Source organism: Poecilia reticulata, chromosome 11, assembly GCF_904066995.2.
Source record: "Poecilia reticulata chromosome 11, P_reticulata-male-v2, whole genome shotgun sequence".
NCBI classification, from domain to species: Eukaryota; Metazoa; Chordata; class Actinopteri; order Cyprinodontiformes; family Poeciliidae; genus Poecilia; species Poecilia reticulata.
In genome coordinates this window covers 28,375,388-28,392,134 of record NC_088840.1, presented here as the reverse complement: position 1 = coordinate 28,392,134, position 16,747 = coordinate 28,375,388, and the positions used below count along the sequence as shown (strand labels likewise).

Below are 16,747 nucleotides of genomic sequence, written 5' to 3'. Positions count from 1 at the left end.
TGGGCTTTAGTAATAATAAATATTTCTTAGTATTAAGAAATAATAGTTTGCATTACGTATCACTATATTTAATAACAAAATAATATATTAAAGCTAATTAAGCTATTATTATGCATTGTAGTACTCTTAAATAAATATAAGAAGAATATAAGTATAATTTTAAAGTAATTAGAAGAAAGGAGAGTAGTGTGGATTTAAACGTTACTCTTTAAGCGGAACCCTCTCCTTGCTCCTTTTTATTCCGGGGGGATCACTTGAGGGCGCACACTCGGCTATAAAGCTGTCCTGCCGGAAATGTGTCGTCCTTTTCCAAGCTATCCAATATGGCGGTGAGTGTGATGTCGCATTGAACTCACACGAAGTTACGGTTTAAATCTACAATCATCGGGGTGTTAAAGCCGTTTTATCGGCTATTCACTGTTCAGACACACGGACCCAAAGATGAACTTTGTATCTGTCGCTGTATTTGTTAGATAAGCACCACAAATGTCGGTTTAATTAGCTAAGGTAACCCATGCTAACAGACTAGCCTCTGAAAACTGCTTATTTCACTGAAGGTAGTTCGGGTAAACATTCTGCTGAAGGTGTTGAAACGTGTCGCGTAGTTTCTCGACGGGATTCAGTTAATATTTGAGGTGTGAGATCATTAAATTTCGGACAGATCTGTGATCTGTTTTGATGCTAATGCTACCGGGGAGATGTTAGGACATGTTCTCCAGCCGGCGTGTGTTTCTGACAGCCAGCTCCACAGAGCTAACCAGGTGTTAAAATGGGTTTCGTTAGCAGGTTAACTGCAGCCTGGCCTAATTAGGTGCTTTAACTAGACCTGACAGCAGCTGTCAGGTGAGTTTTGCTGCTAAATGATCCTCTGTGTGTGTTTTTCCCTGCAGGACCAGGGTGAGAAGAAGGAGAACCCCATGAGAGAGCTGCGCATCAGGAAGCTCTGCCTGAACATCTGCGTGGGTGAAAGCGGAGACAGACTGACCAGAGCCGCCAAGGTGCTGGAGCAGCTGACCGGACAGACTCCCGTCTTCTCCAAGGGTCAGTGTTTGGGTCCGGACGGCCGGTTGGACTGAATGTCTGAGGCGTGTTCTGATTCTGGGCCCGTTTGTCTCTCCGCAGCCCGCTACACTGTGAGATCCTTCGGCATTCGCAGGAATGAAAAGATTGCTGTCCACTGCACCGTCCGTGGGGCCAAAGCAGAGGAGATCCTGGAGAAAGGGCTGAAGGTGAGGCTCTGTTCGGTGCTGTGGGTCCAAACTCCTAAATGGAAAATAACAGAGCTTTAAATCTAATTAAAAGTGCTGTATTTTCTGTTGTTAAACAAATTTAACATAAAAAATGCAAGTTTTTCAACTATGAGGGAAAATAGTTAGTTTTTTTCAGCCAGCTGATGGTGAGCAGCAACATGTTGGGGAGAATCTGGTTGGTTCTAACTGTAGTACTGGTTCCATCTTGGTATATCTTTAACACCAGACCAGGTCTAGTTTAAATATTTCTATATGAAAGACTGAAGTTTGTCCACGTTTAAACTATTAAATGACGTTTGAGCCTTTTTGGGAACGATGGACCAGCTGTTTGTTGTAAATATGTTTGGAAAATGTCGTGGAAACAGTTTTAAACAGATAGTTTGTTTAAATCTCTCCTGATCTAAAGTTTGTCTTTAGACTTTGAATCTTTGTTTTTGTCTGATTCAGATCCTGATCATCAGTTGTGGAACTTTGTTTTTTAGATGCCATCATTTCTCTATCATCTAGTTTTGTTACATTTCACACAGTCTGGGCCAAATGGCTTAAAAATTAATCAGATTTATTCATAATTTTTTTTGTCATAGCAGATCTAATTTCTGATTGTAGTTGTTGTTTTTTTTTAATGATAAATAACGATAAATGTTTTCAAAACGTGGCTACTCTTTGTCATCCCTTCTGTGAGGTAAACAACACAACTCTAGCAGAAAATTAAAATTACAAGAAAAAACTTGTTATAATGAGAGAAGCTGATATCGGTTCAAAGTCCTGATGATGATAATGTGATGTGTTAAAATTATCCATAAAACTTTTATTAAAGAGTATTAACTTCACAAGATGCTCAACATTCTTTTAAGTTTATTTCTTGTGCTGTAGTTCTCCTGAAATAACTTTACTCTGGTAACATTCTGATGTTTCACATCTTCCTATTGTAATAATGACAACATGAATCTGCAGAGAAAAGTTTAGTAACGGATAGAAACTGTGACTGCTTGCCGTACGGTGACGTTCCGCTCCCCTGCTGCCTCCAGGTGCGCGAGTACGAGTTGAGGAAGAACAACTTCTCCGACACCGGGAACTTCGGCTTCGGCATCCAGGAGCACATCGACCTGGGCATCAAGTACGACCCCAGCATCGGCATCTACGGACTCGACTTCTACGTGGTGAGGCTCGGACGGCCTGGTCTCACAGCAGAACATGTTACAGGATTTATCGTTTCTATGGAAACAATCCAACCTTCACCGGCGGGTTGAGCCTCAAAGGTTCACCGATCCACTTTCTTCACTTCCCAGATCTGATTCGATACAGAAAACATTTCTGAATTCACTTCAAATGTTTCTTTTTTAAAAACGCAAATCTACTAACGTACACATTTGTTAGATAACCATCAGTACAGAACAGCTTCACAAGTTTGATCAAACATGTAAAATAAAACTGTAAACGTACGTAAATAAGTGACTCTGGATGCAGCAGAGGAGGACAGACGACCCAAAGTCGATTCAACATCACATTAATTTGTAAACACATTTATTAAGGTTGAAAAAGTTTAGCTTTAACTGAACTGATGCGTTAGTTTCTGACGGGTTTATGTGGTGAACCGTCGTCACTGACGGCTGATTTCTAATCGCTTTCATCATCAGAACCGATCAGATATTGATACGGATCGGTGCAGCTCTAACTCGCCTCTCTCTCCTCCTCCAGGTTCTGGGCAGACCCGGCTTCAGCATCGCAGACAAGAAGCGGAAAACGGGTCGCATCGGCGCCAAGCACCGCATCCGCAAAGAGGAGGCCATGCGCTGGTTCCAGCAGAAAGTGAGTTCAGAGGTCAACAGGAAGTGGTTCAAACCACTTCCTGTTGGATAAAAGCTACAAAATATGGGATTAAATATAGTTGTCTTAATCCTAGACTTTGACTAGACCACTGACCTTTGCTAAGAACCGTTTTTCTCTCATTCCATCCAAAAATAACTTTAGACTCTCAAATGTCATGATTTATTTTTTTTAAAAGACATAAATGTAGTAAAATGTCTTCTTTAGGAAACATTAAAACATACAGCACAGTTTTATCTTTAAACTAAAGAAACATAACATTTTTAAAAGATGGATTTTCTTTCTTTCTGTGGGAATATGAAATGATATAAAATTTTAAAAAAGCACATTTAATCCAACTCGATGTCACAAAATCGGCTCCAACAGCAAATTTCTGTTTTTAAAAGTTTTTGTGGAAATTCAATGCAAATATTGCAGCAAAAACTGTTAAACCTTCATTTGTTATATTTTGACCATGAGCTGGTTCTGTGTCTTTTTAGCCGAAGTTTTTAGGAACCATAACGTGACTCAAAGTCAAACTGAGTTTCTTTGATGTATGAATTTACTTGAATCTTCCAGGGATTCATTTCATCTTCACATGCTGTGTTTTTTGTTTTTGGCTCAACTCTGTGGCGAATCTTGAGTTTATTTAACTTAATGTTTAAACTCAAGACGTCAGAAAACCAAAAACATTCCCTGAAGTTTCAGTTAAATCTTTAAAAAATGTGAATCTTCGTAAGGAAATATCCAACATGATGTAAAGGTTGAAGGCATAAAATGTTTCTCATGGTTCCCATGGGGTATATTTATATTTTTGGACATGTTTGAATGTTTAACGTAATAAATGATCAGATTTTTTTATCATCAGTTTTTCACTTTTGACTGAAACGGTTTTGTTTTCTGTTTCTTTTTTTCCAGTATGATGGCATCATTCTCCCCGGCAAGTAAAGGAGCTCATCCTCTCTGTCTTGTTTGTAACTAAATAATAAAATGGTAAAAAAAATAAACAAACACAAAGTGTTGTGTGATTATTTTTTAATTATTTTTAATGAGGAAGTGATGTAATCCCATGCAGCGATTGGAGCAACAGAGAAACTGAAGCTTTTTTCCATATTAATAACATTTTGTTTATTTCAGTTTAGTTTCATGTTTTTAAAATCAAGTTTTTTTTTTAAGATTTGCAGAAATGATGTTCATCCTGATGGAATTTTTATTAATTTATGATCAACTATACAAGATCCACAAAACAAAAATGGCCGATCTATAAAAGCTGCAGCCGAGATATCAACTTTTTTTTATAACTGATGCATAAAGTCCTGTTTCTTTTTCTTTGTTTTTTAAGGAAATGCATTTAAAATGACTTAAAGCTTCACTTCTGAAGCAAATAAATTAATGTGCTGCAAGTTTAAAAAATATGGTGTTCAGCCACAAGGTGGCAGCATTTTTTCAGGGTGGTGATTATTGGGGTATAACGGATGTCAAAGTTCAGGTTAAAAGGTTTATAAACGTTACAATTTCTAAAAATCTGATTTTTGCCCTCAGAGCTGCAAATGTTCCACAAACTTTGAAGAAAAAGCAACTTATAGTAAAAATCTATACAAAATCACTTATAATTAAAATTTTCATAGATTTTCTGCTTATGAACCATTTCAAAGCACAAAAGTTTTTATGTATTGCACATTAATTTCAGTATATTATAGTAACTATATGGCACCAGAATACAGTTTAGGTGCATTGAAAACTCACTTTTTAAACAACTTATTTCTATTTTAAGTCTTAAAATAGAAAAAGCATTAAATTCAACATATGCATCGTCTTCTGTGGGATGTTACTGGGCGGTGAAGGTCAAGGGTCATAAAACGTGCAGGTAACATCTGCAGACCCCACACATCCTGGACACAAACCGTTTAGATGTTGACCTTCATGTCGGCGGAGCAGGATCTCCAAACGGCTGTTTAATACAGAAAACAGAAGAAGCAAAATGCCTGGACCAGATTGTCTTTATTCAGTGAAAATCCACCAAAACAATCCAGAGATTTGATCAAATAAGTTACATCAGCGTTTGGTTTTTGCAGTAGTTTACTTCACAGACCGAAGGACTGGAGTCTCTGGTTCACTCATAGTTGCAGTAAAAATTTAAGCTTTTATTAAGGGCGTGTTTTAGATTTCTCTCATTAAGACGATCTAATTTGATCACTTTTCATGTTTGGTACTCCACATTACATCACATTAAGTAAATGAACAGGTTCACTCCTTCATTCTCAGTGATCTGCTCCATCTTCCTGCTCATCCACCTGCTCCACTCCTCCTTTCCCTTCCAGCTTTCTCTCTAAACTAACCTCCACCTGCAGCTTCCTCTGGTTTTCTGCCAATCAGCACAGATAAATTAGCTCAGCTTTAATCATAAGTAAAGAAGGAACTCTTCTGGTTTTTTCTGCTCCCCATATTGATACATAGAGAATATTTTTTATGCTTCAAGTTTAGAACTTCCTTCCTTTTGCAGGTTTTAGAAAAGCTATTATTCAGGTGTGAAATGTCTGCAGACAGAAAAGTCCTCCGACATGATCATGGTTTCCCTCCGGGTCGCGCTACGCCTTGGCGTTCTGTGCAGGGGCCACGCTACTCTCCCTGCTGCGGTTCTTGGCAGCCTGCTGCGGGTCTTCGTGGCCCGGCGTGTTGCGGTGTTGCTGCCGGCGCGTCGCATTGCGTGGCGGCAGGGTCAGGCTGCAGCAGGACACTCCCACGGTGGGCTCCGGGAGGTCTTCGGCTTTGGACCAGCTGTCGGTAGCCGGATCGTACTTCTGCACAGCCGCCTTGTAGCGCTTCTCTGCCTCGTTCCAGCCGCCCAGCAGGTACAGCTTGTCGCCCAGTGGGGAGAGGCCGGCGGTGCTCACGCCCAGTGGGAGCGAGGCGACCCGACCCCACGCCCCGCTCTCTGGGGAGAACACCTCCACTGACAGGACATCCACCCGCTCTCCTCCGGGCCCCAGCTGGCTTCCACCCACGACATAAACCTTCCCTCCAAGGGTGGCGGAGCAGTGCCAGCCACGGGGCGTCTCCATGGGGGCCTGCTCAGTCCAGGTGTCGCTCTCCATGCTGTAGCAGGCCACTGACCGGGAGTAGGCGCAGCTGATGTAGCCGCCGGTCACCAGGATGTCTCCGGAGGGCAGAGTGGCACTGGAGTGGCAGCAGCGGGGCACCTCCATGGGGGCTTTCATCTGCCAGGTGTTGGAGGCCGGCAGGTAGCTCTCAGTGGTGGCCAGAAGACCCTCAACATTGCGACCGCCAATGGCGAACAGGCGGCCATTGCTTGCGGACAGGGAGAAGTGAGTGCGGCGCTGACGCATGCTGGCCAGGTGCAGCCAGGTGTTGAAGCGAGGGTCGTACCTGATGGGTTGGAAGAGAGACAGCGACCTTTATCTGATTCACAAAACAAGTGGAGAAAGAAACTGTGGCTCTCAAAGTTATAGTACAGTATTTCCATTTCTTGGCCTGATCAACGGCTCTTAGGGTTTCTGAAGGTTGTTCTTTGAGAGCTTTGCTCTAGATCAGTTGAGTCAAACTGCAGTGATCAAAGGTTGTTGTCCTTTGATCACTGCAAAGGACAACAACCTTGTCCTTTGCAGGACAACCTTGCAGGACAAGGTTGCAGGACAACCTTGTCCTGCAAGGTTGTCCTGCAACCTTGTCCTGCAACCTTTGTCCCTTGTCCTCCTTGTCCTTGTGGAGGACAAGGGACAAATGTGTCCCTTGTCTTCCACATTTGAACTAACTGGCAAACTGCCTCAGTAGCAGGCAGTCAAGCTCTGCAGACCTCTGCTAATTGACTCATATTAAAGCAAGGTGTGCTGAAGCAGAGCGATATCAGGAATACCAAAGTAACTGGACTGGCATTTCTTTGTTGGTGTCAGCGTTTGGATTTTCTTTCACAATTGTCTTCTAAAATAGCAATTAGTTCTGATTCTTTTACAGAAGCTGGCAGATGTGGTTTAGAGGTCAGAATTAAGAAAATAATCAACAGGAAAACAGAGCAGAGCCTTGGACTGTTGATCAAGCTCATGTAAGAGAGATTACAGCAAAGTCTGAATGCTTGAAAGGAAAAGGCCACAAGCTGAGGATTGGACCAGGGTTGTGTTCTTGCTCAGACCTGCCAGTTTACCTGCTGAGGGTGCTGACGGCATGTTTGGCCTGATTGCGAGCGTCGTTCTGGTCCTCTCCTCCGGCCACGTACAGGAAGCCGTCCATGACGGCCACGCACTGGTTAAAGCTCTTCGCCGGAAGCTGGGTCAGGTGGCGCCAGGTGGCTCCTCCTTCACGAGGGTCCCTCCACAGCACCTGAATGGGAAGGTCAAAGGTCAACAAGAACTTGGGTCACACCCTGCATTTTAGGAAGAGATCAATCTTAAAAGCTTGTTACTAAAAAAGGCAGTTTAAATTGTTACGTCGGTAATTAGTGTTACTGTTGCCATGTCGACACTGACCTCGCGGCTCAGAGCCCTCTCAGTGAGTGACGGACGTCCTCCGATGGTGAGCAGAGTCTGCTGGGCCCCTCGGACCTGAGTGCGTCGGGACTGCAGGGTGTTCTGCTGGTGCGGCAGCAGATGGTAGTTCATGGCGTCAACCAGCAGGCGGTGACACTGGGGGTCCAGCATCATCCGGGGAACCGGCTGGATCTGGCTCACCAGCTCGCTGGCTGGAATAGTCTCGAAACGGACTTGGGACAGAAGCTCAGCAGCGTGAGACTGACGGGAAGCGTCGAAGTCCAGCCACTTGTTGGCCACCTGCAGGAGTCAGTGAAGAGTTTCAGTGTGCTGTAAAAATGCATCATGAAGTCACTAATTCCTCGTTTCTACTGAGTGGTTGAGCTCCAGGCACTTTTAGATACACTGTAGCCTCTTCTTCATAGCCTTAACTTTAACTGGTTCTTCCCCTGCCAGCACCGGACCTCGCTGGGTATTGCGCTCAAGTGATTTGACTGACAGCAGACTGCATTCATTGATTGGCTGCAGCAGTTGGGAGGTGAACTGCAGTTTGACAAAGCCATAGTTAAACTTGAAGTCCAAGCTTTTTATCAGTTGAGGCAGAAGAAGGCATACAGAGTCAACTGGACAGGCCAACCCACAGCTTCTGGGAAACTGACTGTACATCATCGGCGTTTCAGCGCCTGTAGTTCCTGACCACGCCCACACTCAACTTGGGTGGAACCGAAGCAAACATTGACCAAATAAAGTGATTCTCGTTCAGTGATTCCAGTAGCTGCACCCTAACAGTACTGAGCCGTTGTCCTGTGTACCTGCAGTTGAATGGTGCCATATGCATTAGTTGTTTGGGCCGTGAGTCTCAGCAACTAGCCGCTGCAGCAACTATTGCCGGACCGCACAGCGGAAGTGAGGCATAGTGAGTTCAGATGGTGGGCTTGTGTGTTTACATCTGTCCTGTTAGATCTTAATGCTGCACTTTGATGGTAGTGAATGATCTGTAAGGGTCATGGGCCGAGGCTTGACAGGTAAAGATATTTAAATCTTCCTTGTGGCGTACCACAGGGCTCAGTGTTTGGGGCTTTTCTCTTTTGTAGCTATTCACTTCCACTCTGTAAAATTATTTATTATGTGTTATGCTGATGATACTCAGCTAAAAGTGATAAATCCATTCAGAGGCTCAGAACCCATGAATATAATAATCATCCATCAGCAAAGCTAATAACATAATCAGACTGAGACTTTGATATTCGTGAAGACGTTCATCTACAGAACAGAGCAGCTGTTAACTTACTGACAGACTCATGTTCTGCCCAGATTATAAATACTAAAGTCTCAGCTGCTCGTCTATTTCCGTTGTGAACATGTATATTAATAAAAAGCATACAGTGTGAGTTATGTTTGGAGATTTCAGGTCACGGTGGGCATGTGGGTGTCTGGTTTGGAAATGTGGGTCTGTGCTGGCTGGTGAGCAGCTGGTCTGGGGTCTGTTTTTGGACCCGGCTGTAAATAGAAGGAATGAGCCAAGATCGGTAAATACTGGGAGTGTTATCTTCTTGGAAAAGATTTGAGAAGAGGATATGAGTTATTCTGGTGGAGCATCTAAAGTTTGACCCCTGACCTGGAAAGCCGTGACCTCTGATGGCAGGACCAGGGAGTCGTCCTGCAGGAAGGCGGAGATCTGCTCCAGGGTCAGCTGCGTGAACAGCGGCGTCTCGGCGAACTGCACAAAGTTTTCCAGGACGAAGCGGCGGGCGGCGGCGCAGACGGGCAGCAGTCCGTAGGCTGTGGCGATGTTCCAGATGTAGACGCAGGTTTGCACGTTGAGCTCAGCCAGCAGGAAGTCCATGCACATCTTCAGGAGCTGCGGGATCTGCAGGGTGGCGGCAGCAGAGACGGTGCAGCCGATGGTGTAGAGGGACATGTGGACCCGGCCCATGTAGGCAAAGGTGATGACGTTGGCGAGACCTGGAGACAGACACATGAAAACTTTCATCAATGACTTTTATAATTCCTTATAAAGAAACGTGACGTGGCATGAGTGAACGGACCCAGCGGTGACAGGGAGGGGAGCTCCAGGCGCTTCATTCCGGGGTCTTTGGCCAGAATCTCCCTGAAGTACTGGCTGACCGAGGAGATGACCAGCTTATGGACGTCGAAGGCTTTAGTCTTACAGGCCAACTCCAGATCGGTCAGAAACCTGAGCAAGCAGGGAGCAGGAGCCAATCAGCAGCCGGCCTGAAGACAACAATGTCCATCCGTCCATCTGACAATGTATCCATCTGTCCATCCATCCATCCATCCATCCATCCATCCATCCATCCATCCATCCATCCATCCATCCATCCATCCATCCATCCATCCATCCGTACATCCATCCGTCCACTTATCCATCCATCCATCCATCCATCCATCCATCCATCTGTCCATCCATCCATCCATCCATCCATCCATCCATCCATCCATCCATCCATCCATCCATCCATCCATCCATCCATCCATCCATCCATCCATCCATCCATCCATCCATCCATTAATCCATTTTTAGTTTAACTATATTTCCCTGCAGCTGTAACGTTTGATGGTTTATATCTGAGCAGCTGAATCACATCTGGATGATTGTTACTGAATCACATCTGGATGATTGTTACTGAATCACATCTGTAATAAACTCTCTGGCTTTTCTGACTGAGTTTTAATGTGCATCAGAATATTTCAGCATCTTTTCTCAGAGCCTGGTTCTGATCCAGACGCTGCGGCGCAGACTGACTTCTCCTGCCGCATCTTGCTGAGCTCGTCCAGCAGAGCGTTGCCATGGAGAGGCCGCGTGAGCTCGCTGCCCAGGCCGAGCCCGCGCTCCCCGGGTTTGATGACGGGCAGCGGCAGCGGCAGGTTGAGGCTGTTGAGCTGAGCGATGTCCAGCGCCGCGATCTGCTCGATCTTCTTCACCGCCGTCTCCACCACCACCACGCCGTCGCCCCGGCTCTCCACCTTCACCGGCAGGGAGCTGGGGTCCATGATGGCGTCTGTAGCAGGTTTCCTCTGACGGACGGCCTTCTTCTTAGGCGCCATGTTTGATTTCAGGTTCAGAACTGATCAAGCTGTCAGGATTGTTCCTGGTTTCTTTGGTGGTTTTGCTTCAACACAACACACAGCACCTGAAGAGGAGGCAACGAGACACGGAGAGAAAAACTCAGTAAAACTGAGCGGAATAAGGAAAAGCAGTTTTCACAGGATGGATTCATTTATTCAGGGGAAAACAGGATATTTACATCAAAGAATCTCAGGAAATTTCTAGAAAATTTCTTATTCCAAGTAAAACTGCTCAGGAATCCTCATTTAAATTTGTATTAATTTTTTGCATAAAATTGCTACAAAATTATTCTAGAATGTTTTTGCTTTATTCTTGTATTATTACTACTTTATTCTTGAAATATGACTTTATTCCCACATTATTGCAACTTTATTCTCGTATTATCAGAACGCTAGCTCCATATTGTTATGACTTTATCTCCATATTATCATTAATTTATTGCGCTAATGCTATGACTTTATTCCCACTCTGTTATGTCTTTATTTTTGCATTTTTACAACTCTCCTCAAAATCAAAACATGTAGCCTGGTCGTTTGGTGCGGCTTGTAAAACCAAACTAAAACAAAAGTGACTGATCATAATGAACTCATGACTAAACATGTTTGTTGGTTTGACATGAACATGGATCCAGTAACATCTGCAAACGCTGCTGAAAACCAGTTAGCAGCTTTCCTGGAGCCGTCGCTGCCGGACAGTCTGTGTGTCCATCAGGAGGTGATTGGCTGCAGTTTGTGTTTTACAGCTTCTCTACACACAGAGCAACCGGGGAAGATCTGCGAGCAGAGAAGTTGTTCATGGAGGTCGGGGAATTAATGCAGAATTATGAAATGACTCTAACCTGTTTTACATAGATTATCTGTTCAGGATTGAACTGAAGGCTCTAAATCAGTGGTCCCCAAACTACAGGCCCGCGGGCCGCATCCGGCCCGCCTCCACATTTGGTCAGGCCCTCTGAACAATACCAGAGAGAATTTAGATTTTTTTTATATACACTGCTCAAAAAAAATAAAGGGAACACTTAACCAACACAATATAACTCCAAGTAAATCAAACTTCTGTGAAATCAAACTGTCCACTTAGGAAGCAACACTGATTGACAACGGGGACCCTCGTCGGGTCAATCAGTGTTGCTTCCTAAGTGGACAGTTTGATTTCACAGAAGTTTGATTTATTTGGAGTTATATTGTGTTGTTTAAGTGTTCCCTTTATTTTTTTGAGCAGTGTATATATGTCGTATTTTCCAGACTATAAGCCACTACTTTTTTCCTAAGCCTTGAACCATGCGGCTTATATCCTGGTACGACTTATATGGGGAAGTGAATCATTGGAAGTTAAAATTGGAAATAAAAGAAGAAAGCGCCCATTAAAACTGAATTAGGTTTTAATAGGGAATTGAAATTTGAGAATGTTGTTCATCAGTTAAATAGCATTGAGGGGAAAAAGAAGATTTTTTGGATTTTTAAATAATACTGGGATCATTATGAGAATTTGAGGCATAGATATTAGGATCCAGTAGATGGCGGTAGTGCAACAATAATGGATGCAAGCTGCCATTGAAATCTAAAGAAGAAGAAGAAAGAAGCGCCTATTTTCATTTAGCACATGCTAATAGCAACACGAAGGATCGGCACGTTTACTGTTACAGTTCGGAAACTACCGTAATCAGTTCAGTTAAATCTAAACTTGGCAACTTTTTCTTTTTCAACCGTAATAAATGTGATATTCAGTCGACCTGTTATGACTCAGGTGTTGGGTGTCCGCCCCCCTCTGCTGCTGCTGCGTCGCTGCGGAAAACCTGGAGCTGCAGATACCTGCGGCTTATTTTTTGTAAAAAAAATAAATTGCAAAAATGTTATGTTTACCGGTTTTTAAATAAAAACTTTGGGGTTGCGGCTTGTAGTCCGGAAAATACGGTATTTATTTCATTAATAGTGTGATTTCCTGGATTTTTTTTCTGTGAAGAACCCAGAGAGGATTATTTGATTGTGCTTTCTGGAAAACAATAAAGAATACAGATCTTAGGAACAGCAGAAATGCCGGATGTTCAGTGAAAAAGCTGCAGATGCTCAGACCTCCCTGATGGCTGACCATCCGCCTCAGCATCACCATCATCTTTGTAGATTGCATCGTTTCATTTTAGGCAGTTTTATTTTAATCCATCTGTGATGTCCAACCAAGTCAGAAACAAATCACAGAGCACCATATTTTACTTAAAAAAACAAACTGCGTTTAACAGTCAATCTTGGTTGGTTGGCAGTAAAATCATCATGAACACGTCACACAGCCATTCATAAACTGTCCCAGAAGTTATTTTCAACCATTTTAAAGTAATATAAAATGTATTCTCAAAGATCAATGAACTTGAAATTCTAATAAAATTTAACACTGGAACCAAAAGACATTTTAAATATTCATAATAAATGAACAAAACAACAGAAACAAGAAATAAAATGACTTATGAAATCTCTGCTAACAAAATTTCCCTTCGTAAAAAGGTTTAGTTGAGACCAAAGCATCAGACTGAAGACTTTTATCTGCCAGTTTTTGTAGAAAAAGAGAAAAACCATCAATTGTTTCATCGTGCGATTGATTTATTGCTTGCTGTGGCAGAGCTACCAGTAAGATAACCATGAAACCAGTAACATATATTGCATTTTGTCAAGTGCCATCATCAAATATGAATATTCCAGTCATTATGGTTAAAACTGTTGGGTTTTTCATCCTCAGTCTTACTTTTTATTTTGTGTTGTTGAACAGAACAACAGCATGTTTCAAAATGGCGGCTAAACAGAAAATGTCCTGGTGGCTTCCAGCATCATGAAGGTTCCCGTCAGGAACAAATCAGACCACATTTCAGCCACACCAGGACATAAGATCCAATCTCTGAGTGTTTTTCAGAATTTACTTTGACTAACGTGTGTTTTTAGGCTCTAAAATAAAATAAGATCAGTGTTTTCAAGCCACTGTTTAAAGCAAATCTTTCTGTTTCTATGTCTCTTTCAGGATTTCTGTTGGCAGTAACAAGATCCTCCGAAACCTGAAACCGTCAAACATTGAAACTGAAACACTGAAATGGTCTCGGCTGAAAACCTGTAAAACGGAACGACGGCGTGCAGCCGGCCGGCCGGTCGGCCAGCCGGACTCGGCCACAGATGTAAACATGATTCACGCCTCTGTCCCGTCCTCCATAAATAGCACATTCTGGCCTGCTGGGCCCTGATATGGACGGAGCTGGCTGGGACTCGGGCCGGGCCGGGTGGGACGGACCTGCAGCTGTTGCTGGTGTCACATGAAGGGGATGGGGGGGGCTTCACTGCTACAGAAAGTAAAGACACCCTGGCTGAAGCAGAGCAGCAACAACCCAGCAGCAGAGACTCTGGAGCACTTCGTTACAGCTACAGCTGCACGTCTCATTCACTCCAAGACACAAATATTTAGTTTATTCAAATAAATATACGCATAAATGCTGCAAGAGAGCTTGAGGATGAAGTTTCAGTCCAAATCAAATCAAAATGTTGTAAATTATAACAGCAAAGGAAGAAAAATCTGTCAGTTTGGATGAATGTTCTCCAGTTTGCTGATGATTACGTCTTGTTTTCAACAAATGTCAGAGGTTAAGGCATTTGTTACCAAGTTTTATAATTAAGCTTCCATAAATGTCCTAATTCTGCATCTGAATTAAGTTATTGAATCTGAAATCAATTAGTTATTTCTCCCATGTTGCTGACAAACATTGAGAAATATATTTTTTTTGACAGGAGTTCAGGAAACACAAACCAGAGTTTATGTGAGCTGTTTTCTTGATGGGAAGTCAAGTTAGATTCACAGGAAACAATTTGTTTTTTTGGTGTCATTGTAAATAAAATAATTAGTATCATTTGTGTTTACAACTAAAAATCAGACTTGAGTTTAACACATAGAAACAGGAATGAAATGCATAAACAAAGCAGGTTATTGACAGAGTAAAAACAGCAGAGTTTCTGATTCTTCAGGCTGCAACGTTTTCAGACTGGGAGGTGAAACAGTCTAAACTGTTTGTGTCCAGCATGTGTGGGGTCCACAGAGATACTAGCTGCCATTTTTCTGACCCTAAGCCTGGAAGGAGGGACGATCGGCCCTGATGGTTAACCTGAAGACCAGAAACTGGCTGACTATGCTGGGTTCACTGGAAAACAGAGAATAGAGCCTCAACTTAAAAAAGTTTAACTAATTTGTTACATGTAATCAAATTAAGTTTGTCAGACTTAATTTGATTACATTTGTTTAACATTTGTTTATAAACTTAACATATTTATTTGGATAAACTGAATATGATTCCTGGTAACAAATTAACTTTTGGTTTAAGTTGGATCACCTGTTTTCTTTTTTCAGTGTATCTGGGTCAGTCTACCTGTATTAATAATAATAATAATAATAATAATAATAATAATAATAATAATAATAATAATAATAATAATAATAATAATAAACATGGATCACAGACTTCCTGCTTTGTGCAGCTAAACAGAGCGATGCGTCATTCAGTCCGTTCAGCTCAATATCTTCTTGTCTCATCAGAGTATTTATAGTGTGTGTGTGTGTGTGTGTGTGTGTGTGTGTGTGTGTGTGTGTGTGTGTGTGTGTGTGTGTGTGTGTGTGTGTGTGTGTGTAATCTGGTCGTATTTCTCTTGTTAACACAAACACCCTCTGCTCTACAGAAATATGCGTGAAACAACTATTCCTGTCACAATATATCAATTAATTGCACAATAAATTTAAATAAGATCAATAATTGTAATTTTATTGATTTATCGTTTTTCTCTTTTCTCTGTTTCTATCAAGAACTGGACGACTAAAGTTTTCAGTCTGGTTCTTTAGTCTCAACTAAAACTTTTCTGAAGGATAATTTTGTTTGCAGAAACTTAATAATTCATTTTATTTGTTGTTTCTGCTGTTTTGCTTATTTATTTTTCATTTCCAACGCTACAAAATTCATTAGAAGTTAAAGTTTATTGATCTTTATGAATGTGTTCTTACATTGTTTTTGCTATATTACTAGAAAATGGTCTCAAAATAACAATATTATTATTAATTGCAAAAAAATCCGGGACAGTTTATCATCCTACAGAAATATGAATATTTTAATATTTCTTGCATGCAGCAGTTTCTTTGGCTGCTTTTATTCCTCTTCTTGTCCAAACTGCAGACGAGCGTCGCTCTGAAATGATGACGGCATTTGATGATATGAAATGTTTGTTTCTTGTTTCCTGGTTACTGTTTGTTTTTATGATGTAAAACACTTTTAACTGTCTTGTGCTGAAATGTGAAAAAACGTGAAACCTGCACAGATGCATCATCATTTCCTCTCTTCAGGAATCACTGATGAAATCTGTTTTTAGCTAAATTATGATTTTATTTTTTTAGATATTCAAATCGACTCAGGGACAGTTTTTGCAACAACGCTGGTATTTCAATATCATGTTATTTTCAGTTTTTGTTTCTGTTATTTATTGCACTAAGAGAACTAAGCACCGATTTTATTGATTTTTTTGTGTAATGTAAGGAAATATAAAATGACAATAAAGAATTTATTTACTTACTATTTCACAAAAATGGCGGTATTTGTTATTTATGACAAGCAGTGAATAAAATACAGTTTCTGTAGATTCAGTTTTGATTAGTTCTTGTGTTGCGTTTCAGTCTTTTAATGACAGCAGGTCACATGTGAGCAGCAAACAGAGTATTTAACTGAAAATGGGTGAAAAAGAATCTAAAAACTTTTAAATATCCTCATCAGTACCACCTTAAATGGGGTCCAAGAAAATCAGATTACCCAGCAGGAATTGATTAGATTAAAAGTTTTACCTTTTCCTCCTTCCTCTCTCTTGTTCCTTTCTTTTCTCTCGGTTTCCTTCCTTTGTGTTTAATTCCTCGGCTGTTTTCCGCTTTGTCTCGTCCTTTAGTCCGTCCGCAGGAGGGCTGTGTGTGTGTGTGTGTGTGTGTGTGTGTGGGTGTGTGTGTGTGGTTCGGGGTTTCAGGCTCCCACCAACAATGTGACGTCAGGTTCCGCCTTCGTCAGAACCTCCCTCACATTTTCCACCTCCATCTCCAAATAGAGACTCTCTCCTTCAGCCCCAAAA

At 41.9% G+C, this 16,747-nt stretch overlaps 2 protein-coding genes across 2 annotated transcripts; one reads left to right on the top strand and one right to left on the bottom strand.

Moving 5' to 3' along the window:
- Positions 1–231: 231 nt before the first annotated feature.
- Positions 232–4,067, top strand: rpl11 (ribosomal protein L11). Its single transcript, XM_008422888.3, has 6 exons — positions 232–329; positions 891–1,041; positions 1,123–1,229; positions 2,279–2,410; positions 2,949–3,059; positions 3,975–4,067. The coding sequence occupies exons 1-6, from the start codon at positions 324–326 to the stop codon at positions 4,002–4,004; spliced, it is 537 nt and encodes a 178-aa protein (XP_008421110.1). The 5' UTR covers positions 232–323; the 3' UTR covers positions 4,005–4,067.
- Positions 4,068–5,038: 971 nt separating this feature from the next.
- klhl43 (kelch-like family member 43) lies at positions 5,039–16,639 on the bottom strand. Its single transcript, XM_008422886.3, has 7 exons — positions 16,473–16,639; positions 10,305–10,692; positions 9,586–9,734; positions 9,156–9,502; positions 7,538–7,837; positions 7,216–7,391; positions 5,039–6,443 (listed from the first exon to the last, which is right to left on the bottom strand). Exons 2-7 carry the CDS (start codon positions 10,604–10,606, stop codon positions 5,645–5,647), a joined length of 2,073 nt encoding a protein of 690 aa, XP_008421108.2. The 5' UTR covers positions 10,607–10,692; positions 16,473–16,639; the 3' UTR covers positions 5,039–5,644.
- Between the last annotated feature and the right edge of the window lie 108 nt (positions 16,640–16,747).